Source organism: Canis aureus, chromosome 24 (genome assembly GCF_053574225.1).
Source record: "Canis aureus isolate CA01 chromosome 24, VMU_Caureus_v.1.0, whole genome shotgun sequence".
In the NCBI taxonomy this organism is placed as follows: Eukaryota; Metazoa; Chordata; class Mammalia; order Carnivora; family Canidae; genus Canis; species Canis aureus.
In genome coordinates, this window is record NC_135634.1 from 17,830,267 (window position 1) to 17,851,249 (window position 20,983).

General features: G+C 42.1%; 1 protein-coding gene across 15 annotated transcripts in view; it reads left to right on the forward strand.

Moving 5' to 3' along the window:
* Window positions 1–11,507: 11,507 nt before the first annotated feature.
* ZDHHC20 (zDHHC palmitoyltransferase 20) overlaps window positions 11,508–20,983 on the forward strand; it is a 78,989-nt gene continuing 69,513 nt past the window's right edge. For 4 of the 15 annotated variants that reach the window (XR_013362952.1, XR_013362951.1, XR_013362953.1 and 1 more), the window contains exon 1: window positions 11,517–11,753. Coding sequence is in view for 8 of the 15 variants with exons in the window: in XM_077868407.1 (XP_077724533.1) it covers window positions 11,636–11,753 (118 nt within the window). In the remaining 7 variants the exon portion in view is untranslated. Of the gene's footprint in view, window positions 11,754–19,684; window positions 19,704–20,983 lie in introns of those variants that run through there. The other 11 variants (XR_013362955.1, XM_077868410.1, XM_077868413.1 and 8 more) reach the window with 9 other exon arrangements.

The window sequence follows — 20,983 nt, forward strand, 5'->3', positions numbered from 1 at the left end:
CAAAATACCTGGACAATCCTCCTCAAAAGTATTTCCCCATGCAAAGCAAAGGAAATCTGAGAAATAGCAAAGGAAAGCCAGCCTCCACGGAGGTTAGGAAGCACCTTATTCATTGTGTTACCAAGGACTGTAGCCTGGGAGACATCTTCTCAGACTGCTCTCAAGAACTGCTCCGAAGCTGTTAGCTACAAGATTCTATATTTAAAAGGGCAAAAGGGTATATGTGCTGGTAAGCAGTACTCCAGGTACTTGTGCTTTGCAAGGTATGCTTTGGTTGTATGTAAAAATTAAGGTTTTATACTTTCCACATAAACACAAGAAAGACCCTTGGGTCATCTTAATATGTTATGCTTCTATCATATCTGATTATTCAGAAATATTGCCTGCATGCTTCTGCTTAACTGGTTTCCTGGTTCTTCCTGTTTTTGATATTTTCTTGAGGTCATTGAGACAATCACAGAAGGCTGACAGTCACCTACTGCAGTCTGAGTGCACAGAAGGAGGCTAAGAAGATATGATAGCTACATGCAAATACTGGAACAGAAAATTACATGAAGGACAGATGCCCAGGTGACTCAGCAGTTGAGCGTCTGCCTTAGGCTCAGGGCATGATCCTGGGGTCCAGGGATCGAGTCCCACATCAGGCTACCCGCAGAGAACCTGCTTCTCCCTTTGCCTGTGTCTCTGTCTCTCTCTGTGTCTCTCATAAATAAACAAAATCTGTAACAAAAAAAAAAAAGAAAGAAAGAAAGAAAGAAAGAAAGAAAGAAAGAAAGAAAAAAAGAAAGAAAGAAAGAAAGAAAGAAAGAAAGAAAGAAAGAAAGAAAGAAAGAAAGAAGAAAGAAAATTACATGAGAGGAAAAACTGGTAAAAAAAAAAAAAAAAACAGTCTGTAGTTTAGTTAAAAGTGTTGTACCAAAGTTAATTTCTTAGTTTTGATAAATATGCCGTGCTTATACGGCATACTAACATACTAACAGTAAGGGAAGCTGGGTGTAGGTTATATAGGAACTCTCTATACTATTTTAATAACTTTCCTACAAATTTAAAATTATTTTGAAGTAAAGAGATTAAAAAAGAAAAGGGATAAAAGCCACTAGAAGCTGGACTCCATCTCTCCTGAGGCATGTGGCCTTTCTGCTGTCTAAGTGATGGGTACTGGAAATGTTACTTTTACATTCACAGCAAAGACATGATCTGCAGAAGAGAGGTTGGTCCTCTAAGATTTGGATCCAATCCCTTAGCAACCAGGCCAGGACACAGGAGGATTCAGGGAAGGCTCCCCTGAGGCAGAGATGAGCCAGGTCTGAAGGCAGGATAGGGAATACCAGGGCGAGGTGAACGGAGTGGACACTTTGTAGGCACAGCATGCAGATGGAGCAGCGTTGCCAAGACCTAAGGAAGCCTGGACTGAGGTTCAAGGGGAAAGAAGGAAGCCATGGGGGAAGTAGGTAGCTGAGTGAGGGTGGCAAGCCCAGAGGAAGCTGGGAAGAAAGAGCTGAGGAGATGAGGTGGGGGGTAGGAAGGCAACAGGGCTGCAAGGCCTTTGAAGCCCCATCGGACATCATTCAAATCATTCAAGTGTGTTGCGAAGATCTGATTTCCTAAAGGCTCGCTCTAACCATGGCATGGAGGTTAACAGAATACAAGAAAGAACAATACAAGAAAAGCTTCATGGGAGCCAAGATTTTGTCTCTGTTCCCCATGCTTAGAACAGTGCCTGGCACAAAGCGGGCGATCGGAAAATGTTTACTACAAGAGTGAGTAAAAGGAGGGAATGAATATGTGGAGTGGGTCGGAGGGCGGTCAGTGTGGCGAGGGCAGATGGTGAGGTAACGCGGGCACAGGCCTTACTGGAAGACAGGCTAAGGGGTGAGGGAAGCAGGCCGCTAGCCCTCAGTGACGCCTCTGCCTCCTGGAGCAGCTGCCCACTCCCCTCTTCGTACAGCCCTGCCCCTAACCCTGCCCTGCTCCCTCTCTCCTCTGAATGCACCATTGAAGAATGAGGATATGCAACGTTCACTGACTCATTTGCTCCTAAAGCAGGACACAGCCATTCTTTTTTCTTTTCTCATGTTTTAAAGATTTTTAAAATTTATTCATTTAAGAGACTGACAGGGAGTACAAGCAGAGGGGGAGGCAGAGGGAGATGGAGAAGCAGACTCCTCACGGAGCTAGGAGCCCAATGTGGGGGTCAATCCCAGCACCTGGAGATCATGATCCAAGCTGAGGGCAGACGCTCAACCGTCTGAGCCACCCAGGTGCCCCCAAACCAGCCATGCTGAAGTTCTCAAAGAATATTTATTATCAGTAGAAATAGGGAAACCAGACTTTGTTTTTTCATGTGTTTCAGCCTATCACCTACACTTTGGTGGGCTGACATATCGAAAGACTGTGGTGAGATTCATTCCTACTACAACAAAAAGCAAAGACAAAGGCCTGTGTGGAGGCCAAGGGCAGCCTGGGCCACTTTGGCATGAAGATTATTTTGAGTTAAAAGCAACCCAAACCCAGCAGATCCCAAAGAAGTTATTTACCTCCCCCTCTGCTGCCTGCCTGTACCAGGAAGTGAGCCATTGACAGACTCCTCTTTACCTAAGAAACTTATCTGCCTAACAGAGCAACCTTTGTTTCCCAAACATCACTCACCTCCCGAAAAACGTCTTCCTTCCCAAGGCATCCTCAGGCCCCTACCCCTCTCCTTAGCTCATACAAGTTTCATGTTGCCTCACCGTCTTTGGGATTTCCATGTCTGTGTGGATTCCCCATATGTACACTATTAAATTTGGTTTTCTCCTGTGAATCTAGCTTGCACCCTTTGATTCCTAGTCTAGCTGGAAGGACTCTGAAGGGCACAGGAAATTATTCCTCCCCAATATCTGTCTTGGAATTTTTTTTTTTTCGCAAAGATCTACATATATGTATTTAAAGAGACTATAAGCCCTCGATGTCTTGGAATTTTTAATGATCCTTAATTACCATCTGTTCCTGTATGCTAGGTATTTTCCTCTTTTTTAAAAATGATCACATATTAAAGTATCATGTTTTTATAGAACTGTGGAAGATACAAAAGCAATTGCTGCTGGTAATATTTTACTTCCAATCTTTACCCAAGCACTTTTATGTTTAAAAATGTAGTGTTTACTCTATATTAATTTTAGTTACTGATTTGGTAGGTTTTAACTTTCTCATCTCATGTATGTTTTCTGCTTCCAATCCTTTTTTGTTGCTTCCTCCCTTTTCCTATCTTCCTTTGGACTGAAGATCTTTTCTCTATTTTTCTCAACTGCTATTCTGATAGTTTATAAGTTAGAAATTATATTTCTGTTCTTTCAGTGAATACCCTTATTTTAGCATACATTTTTAAATTTCTTTCTAGCAAAATTTTTCACTATCTCTCTCCAGCTTGTGAATAAAAGAAGCTTTTCCACACAAAATTAACAAACTTTTTAAAACTTCTAAAAGTTAGGGATGCCTTGATGGTTCAGTGGCTGAGCATCTGCCTTCGGCTCAGAGCATGATCCTGGGCCTGAGGATCGAGTCCCATGTCAGGCTTCCTGGGAGGAGCCTGCTTCTCCCTCTGCCTGTGTCTCTGCCCCTCTCTGTGTGTGTCTCTCATGAGTAAATAGATAGAATCTTAAAAAAAAAAAAAAAAAAAAATCTCTAAAAGTTAGTTTTATTTGAGCCCAAGTTAGGACAGCTGCCAGGAAAACACATTCTTCACTGGAAGAACATGCTCTGGAGAATGAACAGTGTTTACAGGGTCATACACTTTTCTCATCTTGTAAAAGCTCAAAAAATTGTAGATTAGCATAGAGGCAGAAATCACATTTTTAACCTCAAGAAAGGCAGAGAGTAGGAACATTGATCAATATCTTAAAGACAAGGGCAGGGCAGCCTGGGTGGCTCAGTGGTTTAGTGCCTGCCCAGGGCCTGATCCTGGAGACCCGGGATCGAGTCCCATGTCAGGCTCCCTGCATGGAGCCTGCTTCTCCCTCTGCCTGTGTCTCTGCCTCTCTGTGTGTGTGTCTCTATGAGTAAATAAATAAAATCTTTTAAAAAAAAATCTTAAAGACAAGATGATTTTCCTTTAGGCTACTCATTTACAAAGTAGGTGCACAATGTATGCTTGGTGAGTCATAAATTAGACTATACAAAGGTTATGTGCAGTCTTACTGACTTAAAAAAATCTTAAATGGCTTCCCTTATATCTCAGACCTTTAGAAGATTTTTTTCCTCTCATCAAGCTTAACATCTAACTACCTATATATGTACCTTCCAACACCCCCTTCTGGGTATCATTGACCAGAGCTTTCTTTTTACTCTTTTTTAAACACACAAGAAAGTTGTTTTAGGTTTTTACATTAGTTATAATTAAATTCACAAACATACTTTACCAAAACCACATTCACCATTGTTTCTTGTTTTGAACACCTTCCTTCTTGCTAATCACTATTCTATGTGCTCAGGCACATCTCCTGATAGCTACACTCTGGTGAGAGTGTGTAGGTGGTAAACGTTCTTAGTTTTCATGTCTGAAAATTTCTTTACTTTGCTTTCACTCTTTTTATTGTGGCAAAACATATACAACATAAAATTTACCATTTTTAAGTGTTCAGGTCAGGGGCATTTAAGTACGTTCACTGATGTCACCACCATCCATCTTCAGAACTTTTTCATCTTCTCCAGCTGAAACTCCATACCCATTAAACTCCCATTTCCTTTTCCCCCAGACCCTGGTAGCCACCATTTTAGTTTTTCTCTCTATGAATTTGACTATTCTCGTACTTCATATGAGTGGCATCATATATTGTATGTCCTTTTGTGACTGGCTTATTTCACTTACCATAATGTCTTTAAAATTCATTCATGTTGGGGCACTTGGATGGCTCAGTGGTTGAGCCTCTGCTTTTGGCTCAGGGAGTAATCCTGGAGTCCTGGGATTGAGTCCCTCTTTGGGCACCCTGTGGGGAGCCTGCTTCTTCCTCTATGTAGGTCTCTGCCTCTCTCTGTGTGTCTCTCATGAATAAATAAATAAAATCTTTTAAAAAAAAAAAGATTCATTCATGTTGTAGCATGAATGTTTTCTTCTTAAGGCTGAATGATATTCAACTGTACTTACATACCACATTTTGTTTATCCATTCATTTGACAATGGATGCTTGGGTTGCTTTTGTAACCAAACTCAAGGGGCTCACTCCTTGGGATGCATTAAGTTGAATACAACCCATGAAAGTGTTGAAAGCAAAGGATTTTTATTACTTGTTACCAGTAAGGAAACAGGGAAATAGTTCTCAAAGCACTCTTTCTCCATGGGTTTAGTACAGGAAGCTTTTATTTAGTGTATTAGGTGATAGGGGCAGGGAGCTTGCATATCCATTAAGGAACCTATATATATCCTCTTATTTAGGCACTTTGGTTCAATAGCACATATCTAGCATGTCAACATACATTGTATGTTCTTTCTTTTTTTTTTTTTTTTTTAAGATTTTATTTATTCATGAGAGAGACAGAGAGAGAGAGGCAGAGACACAGGCAGAGGGAGAAGCAAGCTCCTTGCAGGGAACTCCATTCGGGACTCGATTTCAGGGCTCTAGGATAACCACCTGAGTGGAAGGCAGACTCAACCGCTGAGCCAACCAGGCATCCCCTTTGTATGTTCAAAATGTGGTGGCAAGCCCTGCCCATAGGAGAAATTACTATTATAATGAACTAATGATAACTTCAGGACAAGTCAGTGGGGCTTATGTGTAGGTCCTAGTTCCAAATCACCTTCGACTCAAGTAAGGGGCTATCAGGTGAAACACCTAGCTAGGCAGCTCCTTGGTGGGAACGGCTAGTTCTGCAAAACAGAACACACCCATTCCGTGCTTTTGTTCTCCTCCCTATTTCTGATATCTTTCAGGCCTCTGGTCTAAATAATTCCCCATTGCATCCTAGCTAACAGTGCGCAGTAGTCTCCTGAGAAGGTGGATGCAGCTGATTGAAGGTCTGTGAGGCCATTGAAAAGGTATTCTGGTGCCGCTTCATCTAGTCCCCTGGAAATCTTTACCATCTCAAGAGACTTGGAATCTAAAAAATAACTTTTATTCCTTTATTCCTTTTATAAATATTAGAGATTTAATTAGGTACATTTAGTGATTTTTACCTCTAGGGTAGGGCTGATTCCCTACTTGTCCTACAGATTCCTTTGAATGATAAGCTAGTTTTCCCATACCTTGAGCCTGCGTCTATGTGTTCCTTGGTTGGTCCAGCCATGCCTGGGGATGTCTAATGCTCTTAACTGATAAGATGGATGTTTGGATAGTGTCTTCATTTCCACCTTTCGACAACTGTGAATGATGCTACTATGAACATAGGTGTACAAATATCTATGTGAAACCCTACTTTCATTTCTCTGGAATATATACCATAAGTAGATCATATGATAATTCCGTGGTTAATTTTTTGAGGAATTGCCATATGTTTTCCACAGCAGCTACATAATTTCATATTCCCACCCGCAATACACCAGGGTTCCAACTTTCTTCATAACCTCAAAATTTGTTATTTTTTTTACTTTTGTTGTTGTTTTTGTTCTATAATAGCAACCTAATGGGTGAAAAGTGGTACTTATTTTTGTTTATTTTTGCATTTTCCTAATGATTAGTTCTGTTGGATGTCTTATCTGTCATTTGTATTTATCTGGGTTTTTTTTTTTTAAGATTTTATTTATTCATGAGAGACACAGAGAGAGAGAGAGGCAGAGACACAGGCAGAGGGAGAAGCAGTCTCCCTGTGGGGAGCCCGATGTGGGACTTGATCCCAGGACCCCAGGATCACGCCCTGAGCTGATGGCAGGCACTTAACTGGTAAGCCATCCAGGTGTCCCTTGATATCAACCCCTTATCAGATATATGATTTGCAAATATTTGCTCTGATTCCATTAATTACCTTTTCAAATTGTCTTTACTCTTGAATGATCATTTCTCTGGCTGTGGAATTTAAGGATATTATTTTCCCTCAGCACTTTGAAAATATTACTTCAAGGTGCCTAGGTGGCTCAGTTGGTTAAGCGTCTACTTTTGGCTCAGGTTATGATCCCAGGGTCCTGGAATCAAGCCCCCTGTCAGGCTCCCTGCTCAGTAGGGAGCCTGCTTCTCCCTATCCCTCTGCCTGCTGCTCCCCCTGCTTGTACATGTGCTCTCTCTCTCTGTGTCAGATAAATACATAAATAATATTTTTAAATATTGCTCTATTGTCTTTTGGCATTGGTTATCGATGATGAGAAGTCTGCTGCCAGTCTAATTAGTGTTCCTTTGGTATTTGACTTTTATGCCTGGAATTCTATGAGTTTTTTCTTTAACCTAAATGTTCAATAGTTTCACTACTCTGTGTCTAAGAAGAGATTTATTGTTATTTATCCTGGTTGATAGTCAAGTAACCATTTACCAAAGGACTTATGTCTTTCTTCAATTCTGAAATTAATCTCTTCAAAACTTGTTTCTTTAATAGTCTCACTCTCTTCTGGAACTCTTAATTGAAATGTATGTTGAAGCCTGTTAATATATGTGTTTTTCCATATTAAGAAAAAAAACTGTGTTGTGTTTTGCATGAATTATTCGGCACTCTCTTCCAACTTGCTAAGCTCCTCTTCTCTAGTGTCCAGATTACATTTATCTATTGTGTTTTTAATTTGAGAAGAATATTTGGTTATTTTGAAGATTCCTAAAAGATTATTTTTCAAGTCTGCCTGCTCTTTTTCCATTTTTGTTTATTTTTGTGTGTGTTTCACAATTTCTTGTTTTGTTTGGATAGAAGTTATTCCTTCTTCTACTTCTTTGGGCATGCTGTGTAGTGTTTGAAAAGTCTGTAAGACTGTTTCACAAAATTAATTTTACTTTGAGTGAATTCAAGTTCTGATTGTTTTTATTTGTGTTCTTTCCTAGTATAAGATTTCTTTGTATGTTTTGGTATTGTTATTTGGTTTCGAATTTGTGAGTTTGTGTTTTTTTCTTCACTCTTTTCATATCTGTATCTACCTGGTTTCCATAAACTCTGTCCAATAGTTTCACAGCTGCCTCTAGCTGCCCTTATTCTTCTCCAGCTTTTAGTTCAAAACTGAAACTTAAAATGGCATTTTGAGATTCCTGGCTAGTGGTAATAAGAGAGACACCAAATATTGAATCACAAGGCCAGCTGGCTGTTTGGTTTATTTCCAGGTCAGGGAGCTGCAGTGTGTCCTCCAGCCTCTTTTAAGAGCCACGGTCCTAGAGGTTGAGCACTTTTCCCTGCCCCCTTTGCTGAGGGCTGAGAAGATTAGAAGTTGGGAATGGAGGCTTGAGCCTCAGTTTGTCTGACTCGTTTTTTATTCTTAGATTCATATCTATTATTGCTATATTTTTGGAGCAGAGGGATGTGTCAAAGTTGATCAGAAGTCTTAAACAGCTTTCTTATCACTTTCTTCACTGACACACCCAAGTTCAGGCCGCCACACCTCTTGTTTGTATGACTGAAACAGCATTCTAACTGGTTTCTCTGCCTCTAGTCCATTTATTTCCTCCAGTCTATTCTTCCCACTAAGGCCAGGGGGACTGTTAAAAAATGTCATTCCATTCATATCACTACCCCACTTAAAATCTTTGAATGATACTCTGCTGTCACAATCAGTAGCCGAGATGGTGTAAAATCACCAGCCCAACATGGAAAAGGAAAGAAGATATTTAAGTTGCTAGCTCTTACTGATTACAGGCAAAGGAACATTAATTCATGTCTAGTCATTTAAGATAGAAACAGGATCCCTGGGTGGCGCAGCGGTTTAGCGCCTGCCTTTGGCCCAGGGCGCGATCCTGGAGACCCTGGATCGAGTCCCACGTCGGGCTCCCGGTGCATGGAGCCTGCTTCTCCCTCTGCCTGTGTCTCTGCCTCTCTCTCTCTCTCTCTCACTGTGTGCCTATCATAAATAAATAAAATAAAATAAAAATTAAAAAAAATCTAGAAACATGCTCACAAATAAGAAAATAAAAAGGATAAAAAATATGTGCGTGATGGGGTGCCTTGGTGGTTTAGTCGGTTGGGCATCTGCCTTTGGCTGGGGTCATGAACCCAGGGTTCTGGGATTGAGCCCAGCATTGGGCTCAGTGGGGGAGACTGTTTCTCTCTCCCTTTGCCGCTCCCCCACTCATGCTCTCTCTCTCTCTCTCTCTCTCTCTCACACACACACACACACACAAATAAATAAATAAAAATCTAAAAAAAAAATGTGTGTTGTTATGGGTTGGATTGTGTTCCCAAAAGACCTGTTGAAGTCCTAACTCCCGTACTTTAGAATATGACCTTATTATTTTTTTAAAATATTTTATTTATTTATGAGACAGAGAGAGAGACAGAGACACAGGCAGAGGGAGAAGCAGGTTCCATGCAGGGAACCCAACTTGGGACTGGATCCTGGATCTCTAGGATCAGGCCCTGGGCTAAAGTTGGCGCTAAACCACTGAGCCACCTGGGCTGCCCAGAATATGACCTTATTTCAAGTAGGATTCTTGCAAGGAATTTGTTAAAATGAGGTAATACTGGAGTAGGGTGGGCACTCAATCCAATAGAGAATAGACATAGAGATACAGACACAGGAAGGGAAAACGTGACAAGAGAGGCAGAGATTAGAGTGATCCAGCTGCAAGCCAAGGAATGCTGAAGATTGATGGCTACTACCAGAAGCTAGGTAATGGGCAAGAATTAGCCCCTATGGTTTTCAGAGGAAGTACAGCCTGCTGTCACCTTAATTTAGGACTTCTAAACTGTGAGACACTAAATTTCTGTTGTGTTAAGCCATCCAGTTTGTGGTGCTTTGTTATGGCAGCCCTAGGAAACTTCTACAGGTATTAAGCAAAATGGTACAACAGAAATGAATCATTTCCAGATAAGAATGCTGGAAGGCATGGCATTTGTACTGAGCTTTAGTAAGATGTTTTTTTATATACATAGGTGGCAGGAAGAGAAAAGGCTTTAAGTTATGGTCTTCATGCCAATCCAAATTCCAGCCTGAAGCCTAACTTTCCTAAGCAACCCCTCTGGAAAACAAGCTGAATGTGATTCACTTTAGTGCCTTTAACCTACTGTCATTTTTGCCACTAACATGACTTTCAAGATACAAAATCTGGGAGAACAAAATAATTTACACATGCTTTATTATTTCTACCACTGGTGTGCTGTAGTTAAATATTATCTCCTTTCACGACCTTCATATCACACTATAAACGGGGGATATCTGTCTCATAGAGACTTTAGTGAGTAGTAGCTAATGAAAATCTTAGTCTAACAAGAATAGACATGATAGTAACTGGAAATGAGGCTTGGAATTACTCGTAATGCTTCTGACCTTGTATTATGATGTCTTCACAGTGATGCTTCTAGGTTGTTATGACTACAGGCATTATTTAGCAAGATTTCCCAGTTGTAAATAAACTCAAGATTTCAGCAGTGGTTTAGGGGCAGGGAGAGGGCTATTGCTCCCTTTTCCACAGCTCAGTTTTAGATTTTTTTCTTTTTTTTTTAAAAATTATTTATTTATTTATTCATGTGAGAGAGAGAGAGAGAGAGAGAGAGAGGCAGAGACACAGGCAGAGGGAGAAGCAGGCTCCATGCAGGGAGCCTGTCGTGGGACTCGATCCCGGGTCTCCAGGATCACACCCTGGGTCAAAGGCAGGCGCCAAACCCCGAGCCACCCAGGGATCCCCGAGATTCGGGTTTCAAATCAAAGTGACAGACTGCACACGGCTTCCCTCCTAAATCACAGACATCCACCAGTTCAGTTCCATCGTGGAAAAAATGATAGCGTGTCCCCGTGGGGTCCCTCGGGCGCCCCCTTCTCCCGGGGAGGGATGTTCAGGTAGGGGTTTTCATCTGTCAGTTCCGCCTGAAACATGGAGCAAATCACTCCAAAATACAGGGATTCTTAACAATAGGTGTTCCTCGCCCGCAGCCGGGGTGGCTCGGGCCGGTCCTATCCGAACACGGGCCGCACCGGTCAGGGGCCGCAGGGCCCCAGGAGACCACGTTCTGTACTGAGAGGCCCGAGGCCCACGAATCGGCCGAGGGACCGTTCCCGGCGGGCTCCCGGCGTGGGCCAAGCGCCCCCAAAGCAGCTCGCTCTCCCGGTCGGCGCTCGAGGAGGCGCCTTTCGTCTCGCGGGTGCCCCCAGGCTCACTTCCTCCTCTCCTCCCCCGGCCTCCTCCGCCTCCCACCCCGCCAGCCCAGCCACACCCCCCGGGCCGTCCCCGAGGCCCCGCCCCACGCCCGGCCCCGCCCCACGCTCGGGCTCGGCCCCGCCCCACGCTCGGGCTCGGCCCCGCCCACCGGGGCGCGCCGCGGGCTGCGGCGGGCGAAGGCGGAGGCGGGGCGGGGCGGGCGTGGGCGCGGGGGGGCGGGGGTGGGGGGCGTCGGGATGCCGGGCGGGGGCGGGACCTGGCCGGGAGCGGCTCGGGGAGGAGTCGCGGAGGGGCCTCCCGTCTACTCTTCCGCGGGCTCGGGCTCGGGCTGGGAGGCGGGGTCCGTGGGCGAGGAGCGGCCTCGAGCAGCCGAGTCGCCGCCGCCGCCGCCGGGGCCCGGGCGCTCCGCTGGACCGTGGGGCGCCGGGCGCAGCAGCCGCCGGCGGAACATGGCGCCGTGGACGTTCTGGCGCTGCTGCCAGCGCGGCGTGGGCTGGGTGCCGGTGCTCTTCATCACCTTCGTGGTCGTCTGGTCCTACTACGCGTACGTGGTGGAGCTGTGCGTGTGTGAGTACCGAGCCCCCGGCGTGCGCCTGCCCTGGAGGCCCGCCGGGCCCGGCCCCGACCCGGGAGCAGGCCGACGCGCCCGGGGCTTTGTCAGCGCGCTGCGGGGCGGCGCGGGGCGGCCTTGGGGGGCGGCCTCGGGGGCGCCCTGGGGGCAGGGCGGTCGGGGCGCCCGGGCTCCGGTGGCTCCGGGGCTGCTGGGTTCGGACGCGGCGTGTCCTCGGCGGGGGAGCCGCGTGTGTGTGTGTGTGTGTGTGTGTGTGTGCGCGCGCGCTCACTCTGCTTCTGTTCCTGTTTAGAACGCGGGCATCTGCTCGTCCTCCACCGCCCCAGCAGCGCGGGAAGGGGAGCGGGCGGGGCGGCGGGGAGGCGGGTGGTCTGGTCGCCGCCGGCGGCCGGCAGGTTGGGCCCCGGGGCACAGCGCTGCCCGCTGCTCATTTCTGGCGGCCCCGGACCCGTTTAAAGTTCATTTCTTCCGCCTCTGCGTCCACTCACTCACACACAGTGTTATTTTAAGACCGAAAGAAGGAGGGAGAGGAGATATGGAGCCGGGTTCTCTCTTTCCTGGTCTGTCCGTGCTGGAGGTCCGTCTTTCTTCCATCCTCAGACTTTTAGGGTTTCGCTTCCGTCCCTGCCAGGGCTCTCGCTAGTTCTTAGTGCACCAGGTTCTCACCGGGTTCCCTGCGGTGGAAAAGGAGTAACACCCAGGATACAGTCCGAGGATTTAAGACCCAGATTTCAGTAGGTGGCCGTTAAAATGGAAAGAAATTGGTTGTCCTCGAAGCACTGTTTGAGGGCCCCGACTGTGTGATAGTGATGAGTACTCTGCCTTACGCGAATTGCTCGCAGGCTTTGGGGGTGCGGCTATTTTAGGGCTCTTCTGGCCTTCCGCTTCTGCTGTGTCTGCTCTTCGTATCAATTCTTCCTGGGAACTGAGGACCAAATAGTAAATGGTGTTGGTACAGGCCATCCCTTGGCATCCAGAGTGATCTAGTTTTAGCATACGCCAGGCCGCGGCTATCTAGTGGACCCTGGTTCTATACATTTGAAAAAAGCCTCGCGGGGTGCCTGGGAGGCGCAGTGGGTTAAGTGCCTGCCTTCAGCTCAGGTCAGGATCCCAGCGTCCTGGGGTCGAGCCCTGCTGTCAGGCTTCCTGCTCAGCGGGGAGGCTGCTTCTCCCTCTCCCTCTGCTTGCTGCTCCCCCTGCCTGTGCTCTCTCTGTCTCTTAAATTAAAAAATCTTAAGGAAAAAAAGAAAAAGCCACCTGAGGTTGATTGATAATGTGAAATGAAAAGTAGTTGTACCACCCACTCCACTTGCAAGTGGCAGAATGAAGACTTTTCCAGTTGTGGCTCTAGACTTGTACAATTCTCAAATACTTGGTTAAAACTGAGTTCTGCACATGAAAGAGAATGCCTTGGCTCAAAAAGTTTGAGAGGGGGATCCCTGGGTGGCGCAGCGGTTTGGCGCCTGCCTTTGGCCCAGGGCACGATCCTGGAGACCCGGGATCGAATCCCACGTCGGGCTCCCGGTGCATGGAGCCTGCTTCTCCCTCTGCCTGTGTCTCTGCCTCTCTCTCTCTCTCTCTCTCTGTGACTATCATAAATTAAAAAAAAAAAAAAAGTTTGAGAGGGTGGGTTTTTAAATGAAAATAATTGCTTTCAACTAAATCATATTGTACCTATAGAATATTTAATTTTAAGGAAAGCATCCCTGTGAATAGGCCCCAGAATAAATTAGTTGTGGAATACATGGACACAAAATAATGGAGTTAATCTGTTGAATGTTATTGAATAATGATGTTTGAATTAATTAAAATTGACTAGATTTAGGTATTTTTTAAAGCTACTCCCAAAAGTGGTACTGATCATAGGATTCTCATCAGCTTGTGATGGTATTTGATCTTATTTACTCTGAAGTGGGCATTTATTCCAAAAGTTGTACCAGTCTTACTTAATTCTGTCAGAAGATTATTCCTACCCTATTCTAATTACACAGTAGTTTTGAAGTAAAGCTTCTGAAGGAACACTAAAAATGTGCATTTATGTTGAAATCTCACAGCTTAAACTGTAGATGGTTTAAAGATTTTATTTATTTATTTATTTATTTGACACACAGAGAGAGAGGAAGAGAGCACAAGCAGAGCAGTGGCAGAGGAGGGAGAAGCAGACCCCTGCTGAGCCGGGAACCTGGTGTAGGACTCCACCCCAGGACCCCAGGACCCCAGGACCATGACCTGAACCAAAGGCAGATACTTAACTGAATCAGCCACTTAGGCACCCTCCCTTATAGAGGGTTTTTTGGGGAAAAAAAAAATCAAAAGGTGAGGTTAAACATACGGAAAGGGATATGAATATGAATTGAAAAGTATTATGTGTTAATAAGGATGGAGGGGATATTATTTTCATTCTTTAATCCTCCATCTCTGAGTATAGGTATCTCCTCCAGATGTAGGAAATGAGACTCTGAGCGAATAGATTGTTGGTTAGGTCACACAGTTGTTGAGTGGCTATTGCAGTGTGATTTACATATTTACACTACATATAACTTTAGTAAGTCACTGGAACTGTAATTGTTTTGTTCTATGATTGGAGAAGTGTAGTGCATGGGGTTAGGTTGTTGCCCTTTTTGGAGATCATGACTTCAGTTAGGCTTTAGGCCCATCCTTTCGAGATCCTACCCCAGGATTTCATTAAGTTAAAACATTCTGCAACCATTAAGGGTCAATGCTTGACAGAATTTTTAAATAATCAGTAATGAAAGCTCTGATAAAGGCCCTATACTTAATTCTTCTAAGTTATCTGAGGTTAACTATGGAGAATTTGGGAGGTCTGCATTATCACTGAACTGTGTGTGTAGATGAGCATAAAAGTTCATTCATTTTCATAATAACACTATCCTTTAAACTACTTACATATATATTTATGTTTTCATAACACAGACCCTTTCACTGGTATATGTCTATATATAAATTGAGTGAAGTGTGAGTTTAACTTAAAGTGCTGTTTTAGCATTATTTACAATGGAACTGTAACTGTGGAAGCAGCCAGTGTCCATCCATTGGTGAATGGATAAAGAAGAGATGGTATAGGGTACCTGGGTGGCTCAGTCAGTTAAGCATCTGCCTTTGACTTAGGTTATGATCCCAGGGTCCTGGAATTGAGCCAGGAGTCCGACTCCCTGATTGGCAGAAAGTCTATTTCTCCCTCTCCACCCACCTACCCCACTTATGTATGTGTGCACACACTTTCTGTCAAATATTTTAAAAAGTGACTATATATATATATACACACACACGTATATATGTGTGTATGTAAAAGATGGTATGTATGTGTATATATATGTATACACATCTATACTCACAATGGAATATTATTCAGCCATAAAAAGGATGAAGTCTTGCTATTCACCCATGTTGTTGTGAATGTGTTGCTAAAGAGTATAATGCTAAGTGAAATAAGTCAGTCAGAGGAAGACAAATAACATATGATATAACTTGTATGTGGAATTTATGAAATAAAAACAAATGAAGAAAGTTAAAAAGGAGACAAACCAGAAACTGACTCTTAATTACAGAGAACAGTTACCAAAGGGGAGTTGGGTAGGGGGATGGATGAAATAGGTGAAGGGGATTAAGAGTACACTTGGCTTGATGAGCAGTGAGTAATATATGGAATTGTTGAATCACTGTCTTTTACACCTGAAATTAATATAACATTCTGTGTTAACTACACAAGCTAAATTTTTAAAAATAGTTGCTATTTTAATAGTTTTTAAAGAATCTTCTTAGCTTCTGGGTTTTTTTTAAACTAAATAGGAGAAGATGATTATAATTACATTTTTATTGTGTTAATTTATTTAATGCTCATAAAATATCCAGAAAGTTAAATAATTTGTCCAAGGCCATACAACTAGTAAATGGTATAATCAGCATCAGAAGTGATTTGGCTCTAGAGCCAATGTTTTTAAAATTAACTACTCTGCAAGACTAGTCTTCTTGTTTTTCCAGGTCTGTACACTCACAGCAGATTTCAGTCTCATCTCTGATCTATTTATATAAGGTCATTTTTCTCCTAGAAGATAGCAGCAGAGAAGATTCCTAAATAGCTCAGATAGTAAAAATGCCTGGCCCACAATAGGACATTTGAACAAATAAGTTGTTTATAAGAGGCCCTCATTGCTTCTCAGCCTCTATAACTTTCTAATTTTGTAATTCCATACATACACATATGAAATGTGCAACTCATGTTACTGGAAGGAGTAATACTGAAGTCAAAATTGGTAAGAAGTGGGACTCCTGGGTGGCTCAGTGGTTGAGCGTCTGCCTTTGGCTGTGATCCTGGGATGCTGGATCGAGTCTCGCATCAGGCTTCCTGCATAGAGCCTGCTTCTCCCTCTGCCTGTGTCTCTGCCTCTCTCTGTGTGTGTCTCTCATGAATAAATAAATAAAATCTTAAAAAGAAAAAATTGAGTAAGAAGTAATGAATCTAAGATGGTCATCTCACAGGGATGATAAACAGAGAAGTGATGATTAAGTAAATTAGTAATATTGGTCCTTGACGTTAAATTAAACTGAAGTCATCTTGATTTTCTTCCAAGGTTGATATTTTTTTTTAAAGACTTTATTTATTCATGAGAGACACAGAAAGAGAGGCAGAGACATAGGCAGAGGGAGAGCAGGCTCCCTGCGGGGGATCCTGATGCAGGACTGGATCTCAGGACCCTGGGATCACTCCCTGAGCTGAAGGTAGATCCTCAACCACTGAGCTACCCAGGTGTCCCCCAAGGTTCATTTTGAACATAAGAATTTATGGGTGGATTGACCAACTTTTACACTTTGGTCAAGGTGGTATTTTTTCGAGGAAAGTGCTAATATAGGTTCCCAGGGTTTTTGTAAATTTTTATTTTATTTTTATTTATTTATTTATTTTTTGGTTCCCAGGGTTTTATCAAGACATCTGTCCAGGTCATTTAGGGTCATTTAGAGCTGTTAATAGTAGATGTGTACATGTAGAGGATCTTAGAGCCCAATGAGATTTTAGAGATGGTCTAATCAATCCATTTATTTTACTTCTGAGACAACGGTTGCATGGAAGAGCTATGGAGTTTGCCCAAAGATGGATATGACTCATCCCTTTTCAGAGAGAAGTATGTAGAGTAGTAGTGTGACCTTTGAGACTGTATATCTAATATTCCAGTGTCTCCTCCATGATTTCTGCAGATTTAAAATGAGACAGATAGCTTAAATGTCAACATTGACCGCAGTGTCTTAACAATCACCTTTGATTTCTTTGGTTTTTCTCCATTATTTTGTTTTCTGTTTCATTGATTTCTTGTCTGATATATATTGTTTCTTTCCCTTTTACTTTGGGTTTAATTTGCTCTTTTTCTAGTTTCTTAGGAAACTCAAGTCACTGATTTGAGTCCTTTCTTACGTGTTCTGTAAATTTATTCCTAAATATTGCTTTATTCACATCTCATCAGTGTTGATATATTGTACTTTCATTTTCATTCAATTAAAATTATTTTCTAAATTCACTTTTGATTTCATCTTTGACTCTTGGGTTGTTTTAGGAGTATGCTAATTTACAGTTATTTGAGGATTTTCCAGATACCTTCTTGTTACTGATTTTGAATTTAATTCCATGTGGTCGGAGAACATATCTTGCATGACTTGAGTCCTTTAAAATGTACTCAGGCTTGTTTTATGGTCCGAAATGTGATCTGTAGTAGAAGCACTTTATGTGTATTTGAGAAAAATATGTTCTGTATTCAGCAGTGCATTTTGCTGTTTGTTGTTGGGTAGAGTTTTCTGTTATGTCATAATGTGCCGTAGATGTCAAGGCAAATTGGTTGATGTTTAAGTTTCCTATGTTCTTGCTCATTTTTTTTTTTAAGATTTTACTTTATTTTTTATTTTTTATTTATTTATGACAGTCACACAGAGAGAGAGAGAGAGAGAGAGAGGCAGAGACACAGGCAGAGGGAGAAGCAGGCTCCATGCACCGGGAGCCGGACGTGGGATTTGATCCCGGGTCTCCAGGATCGCACCCTGGGCCAAAGGCAGGCGCCAAACCCCTGCGCCACCCAGGGATCCCAAGATTTTACTTATTATTCAAGAGAGTAGGCACAAGTGGAAGGGAGGGGCAGAGAGAGAGAATCGGACTCCCCAAGGAGCAGGGAGCCTGATGCAGGGCTTGATCCCAGGACCCCAGGATTATGACCTGAGCTGAATGTGGACACTTAACTGACTGAGCCACCCAAGTGCCCCACTGATTTTCTCTTTGTTCTATTAATTAATTATTGAGAGAGGTATGACAATAAAAATGGATTTGTGTCTTTCTCGTAGTTCTGTCACTTTTTGCTTCATGCATTTTGCAGCTCTAATTAGGTACCATTATTGTGTTCTCTTGGTGAATTGACCTTTTGTCATTATGAAATGGCTTTTCTTATCCCTGGTGATATTATTTCCTTTGAAATCTAGTTGGGCAGATATTAACGTCTACTCATCTTCCTTTTGATTAGTGTTGGCATGGCAGGTCTTGGTCCTTTTATCTTAACTTATTTGTCTTTATATTTAAAATGCGTTTCTTGGGGCGCCTGGGTGGCTCAGTTGGTTAAGCATCTGCCTCAGCTTAGGTCATGATCCTGGGGTCCTACTGAGCAGGGAGCCTGCTTCCTCTTCTGCTACCCCTGCTTGTGCATGTGCACTCTCTCTCAAATAGATAAATAAAAATTTTAAAATAATAAGATGCATTTTTTGGGGCACCAGGGTGGCTTAGTCAGTTAAGCTTCCAACTCTTGATCTCAGTTCAGGTCTTAATCTCAGGTTGTAAATTCAAGCCCTGCATTGGGCTGTAAGCTGGGTGTGGAGCCTTTAAAAAAAAAAAAAAAAAAAAAATTTCTCATAAGCAGCCTATAGTTCAGTCTTGCTTTTTAAATTCAATCTGAAAAGTTGTGGGTTTTTTTTTCCTTTTTTTTTTTGTTTTTTTGTTTATTGAGTTACAGTTGACATATAACAAACTAGTTTCGAGTATATAACACAATGATTGAATATATAAATATATTTGGTATAATTAAAACAATGATCACTGCAATAAGTGGTTAACATCCATCAACCACACATAGTTACATTTTTTTTTCTTTTTGTGTTGAGAACTTTTAAGATTTACTCTTAGCAACCTTCAAACACACAACAGTATCATCAATTATAGCACAGTCTCTTTTAATTGGGGTGTTTTGATTATTTATTTATTTATTTATTCATGAGAAACAGAGACACAGGCAGAGACACAGGCAGCGGAAGAAGCAGGCTCCATGCAGGGAGCCCGACATGGGACTCGATCCCAGGTCCCCAGGATCAGGCCCTGGGCCGAAGGCGGCGCTAAACCACTGAGCCGCCCAGGCTGCCCTGTTTTGATCATTTTATATTTAATGTGATTATTTATATAGTCAGGTGAAGTGTAACCATTTGCTGTTTCTTTAATCTGTCCTATCCTGTATTCCTTTTTTCTTCTCCTTTGCCGCCTTTAGAATTATTTTTTTAATGATTTTTGAATAATTTTTTATGATTATTTTCTTTGTTGGTTTATTAGCTGTAACTCTGTTATTTTAGTGATTTGCTTTAGGATTTATAGATTATATCTTTATCATAATCTAACTTCAAATGATATACAGCTTCACAAATAGTACCTTATAAAAACAGTCTTCTAATTCTTCCCTCCCAGCCTTATATGCTATTATGCATTTTTATATTATAAAAGTCACTGTATTGCTACTATTTTGTTTAAACCATTTATTATCTTTTAAAAGATTTAAACAGTATGAAAACAAATCTTCTATAATTACCCATATAGTTACCATTTCTGGTACTTTTCTTTTTTTATAGATCCAAATTTCTTTTCTCATGTCATTTCCCTCTGCCTGAGGGGTTTCTGTAGCATTTATTGTAAGGTATGTCAGTTGGTGATGAATTATTTCAGCTTTTGTATGTCTATAAACGTTTTTATGTTACCTTTTTAAAAAAAGTTTATAATGTATGATTTACACACTCTAAAATTCAATCACTTGAAATGTACAGTGCCATGGTTTTCAGTAAGCTTACCAAGTTGTACCATTCATTTTTAGATCATTTCAGTTACCTTTGTCAGATCCCTCATGCCTAATAATGGTTAATTCCTGTTCCCAGCCCCAGGCAACCTCTTTTCTATTCTGTATTTGTATGCCTTTTTTGGATACCTCATGTAAATGGAGTCATATAGTAAGTGATCTTCTGTGTCTGATGCTTTTTTTTTCCCCCATGGGTTTTCTTTCTTTCTATCTATCTATCTATCTATCTATCTATTTATTTATTTTTATTTATGATAGTCAGAGAGAGAGAGAGAGAGGCAGAGACACAGGCAGAGGGAGAAGCAGGCTCCATGCACCGGGGCCCGACGTGGGATTCGATCCTGGGTCTCCAGGATCACGCCCCGGGCCAAAGGCAGGCGCTAAGCCACTGCGCCACCCAGGGATCCCTGTGTCTGGTGCTTTTTACATGTTTTTGAAGTTTCTCTCTGTTGTAGCATGCATTGGTATTTCTCCCCTTATTCTCTGCTTCACATCTAATTTGTATTTTTCTGTTTTTAAATATATATTTACAACTTTATAGAAGAATATTATTTCTAGTAAGCCTCCACAAATCATTTGTGTATTAGAATATAAATGAAGTGTACTTTATTATATCATATTTAAGTATTTGAAAAATCCTGCTTAGAAGATTTCGATACATTTGAATCATGCTCATCTTTGCATCTACTAGAGAGTCTAATTAATATGTGTTGAGTAGAATCATACAGTTATAAACTCACTTGAATTGTTTCAATATATTAGAACAAACATCCACAATAACAATATTAATTAAATTATGATTACCAAATATAAATTTCAGTAGTCTTCAGGGTTAAAGGCTAGATGATATTGCTTATTGGTTCTGCAGTTTTGATTCTTTGAAATTAGGTTGATATTATTTAGAAAAAAAAAATCTGGCTCCCTATAGATCCCATCCCCAGTGGTTACATAATTATAGGACAAGTTAAGACACGAATTAGGATATTTTTTTAAAACCTTCTTATTTTGTTATTTACTATCTGTTTTCAGATACTGGAGTATAGTAATTTCCTATATAAGGTGGCTTTGAAAGCTGTAGTGCCTAGCAGACCTTCTTGTTTGCATTCTATAATTATCCCAGCCTT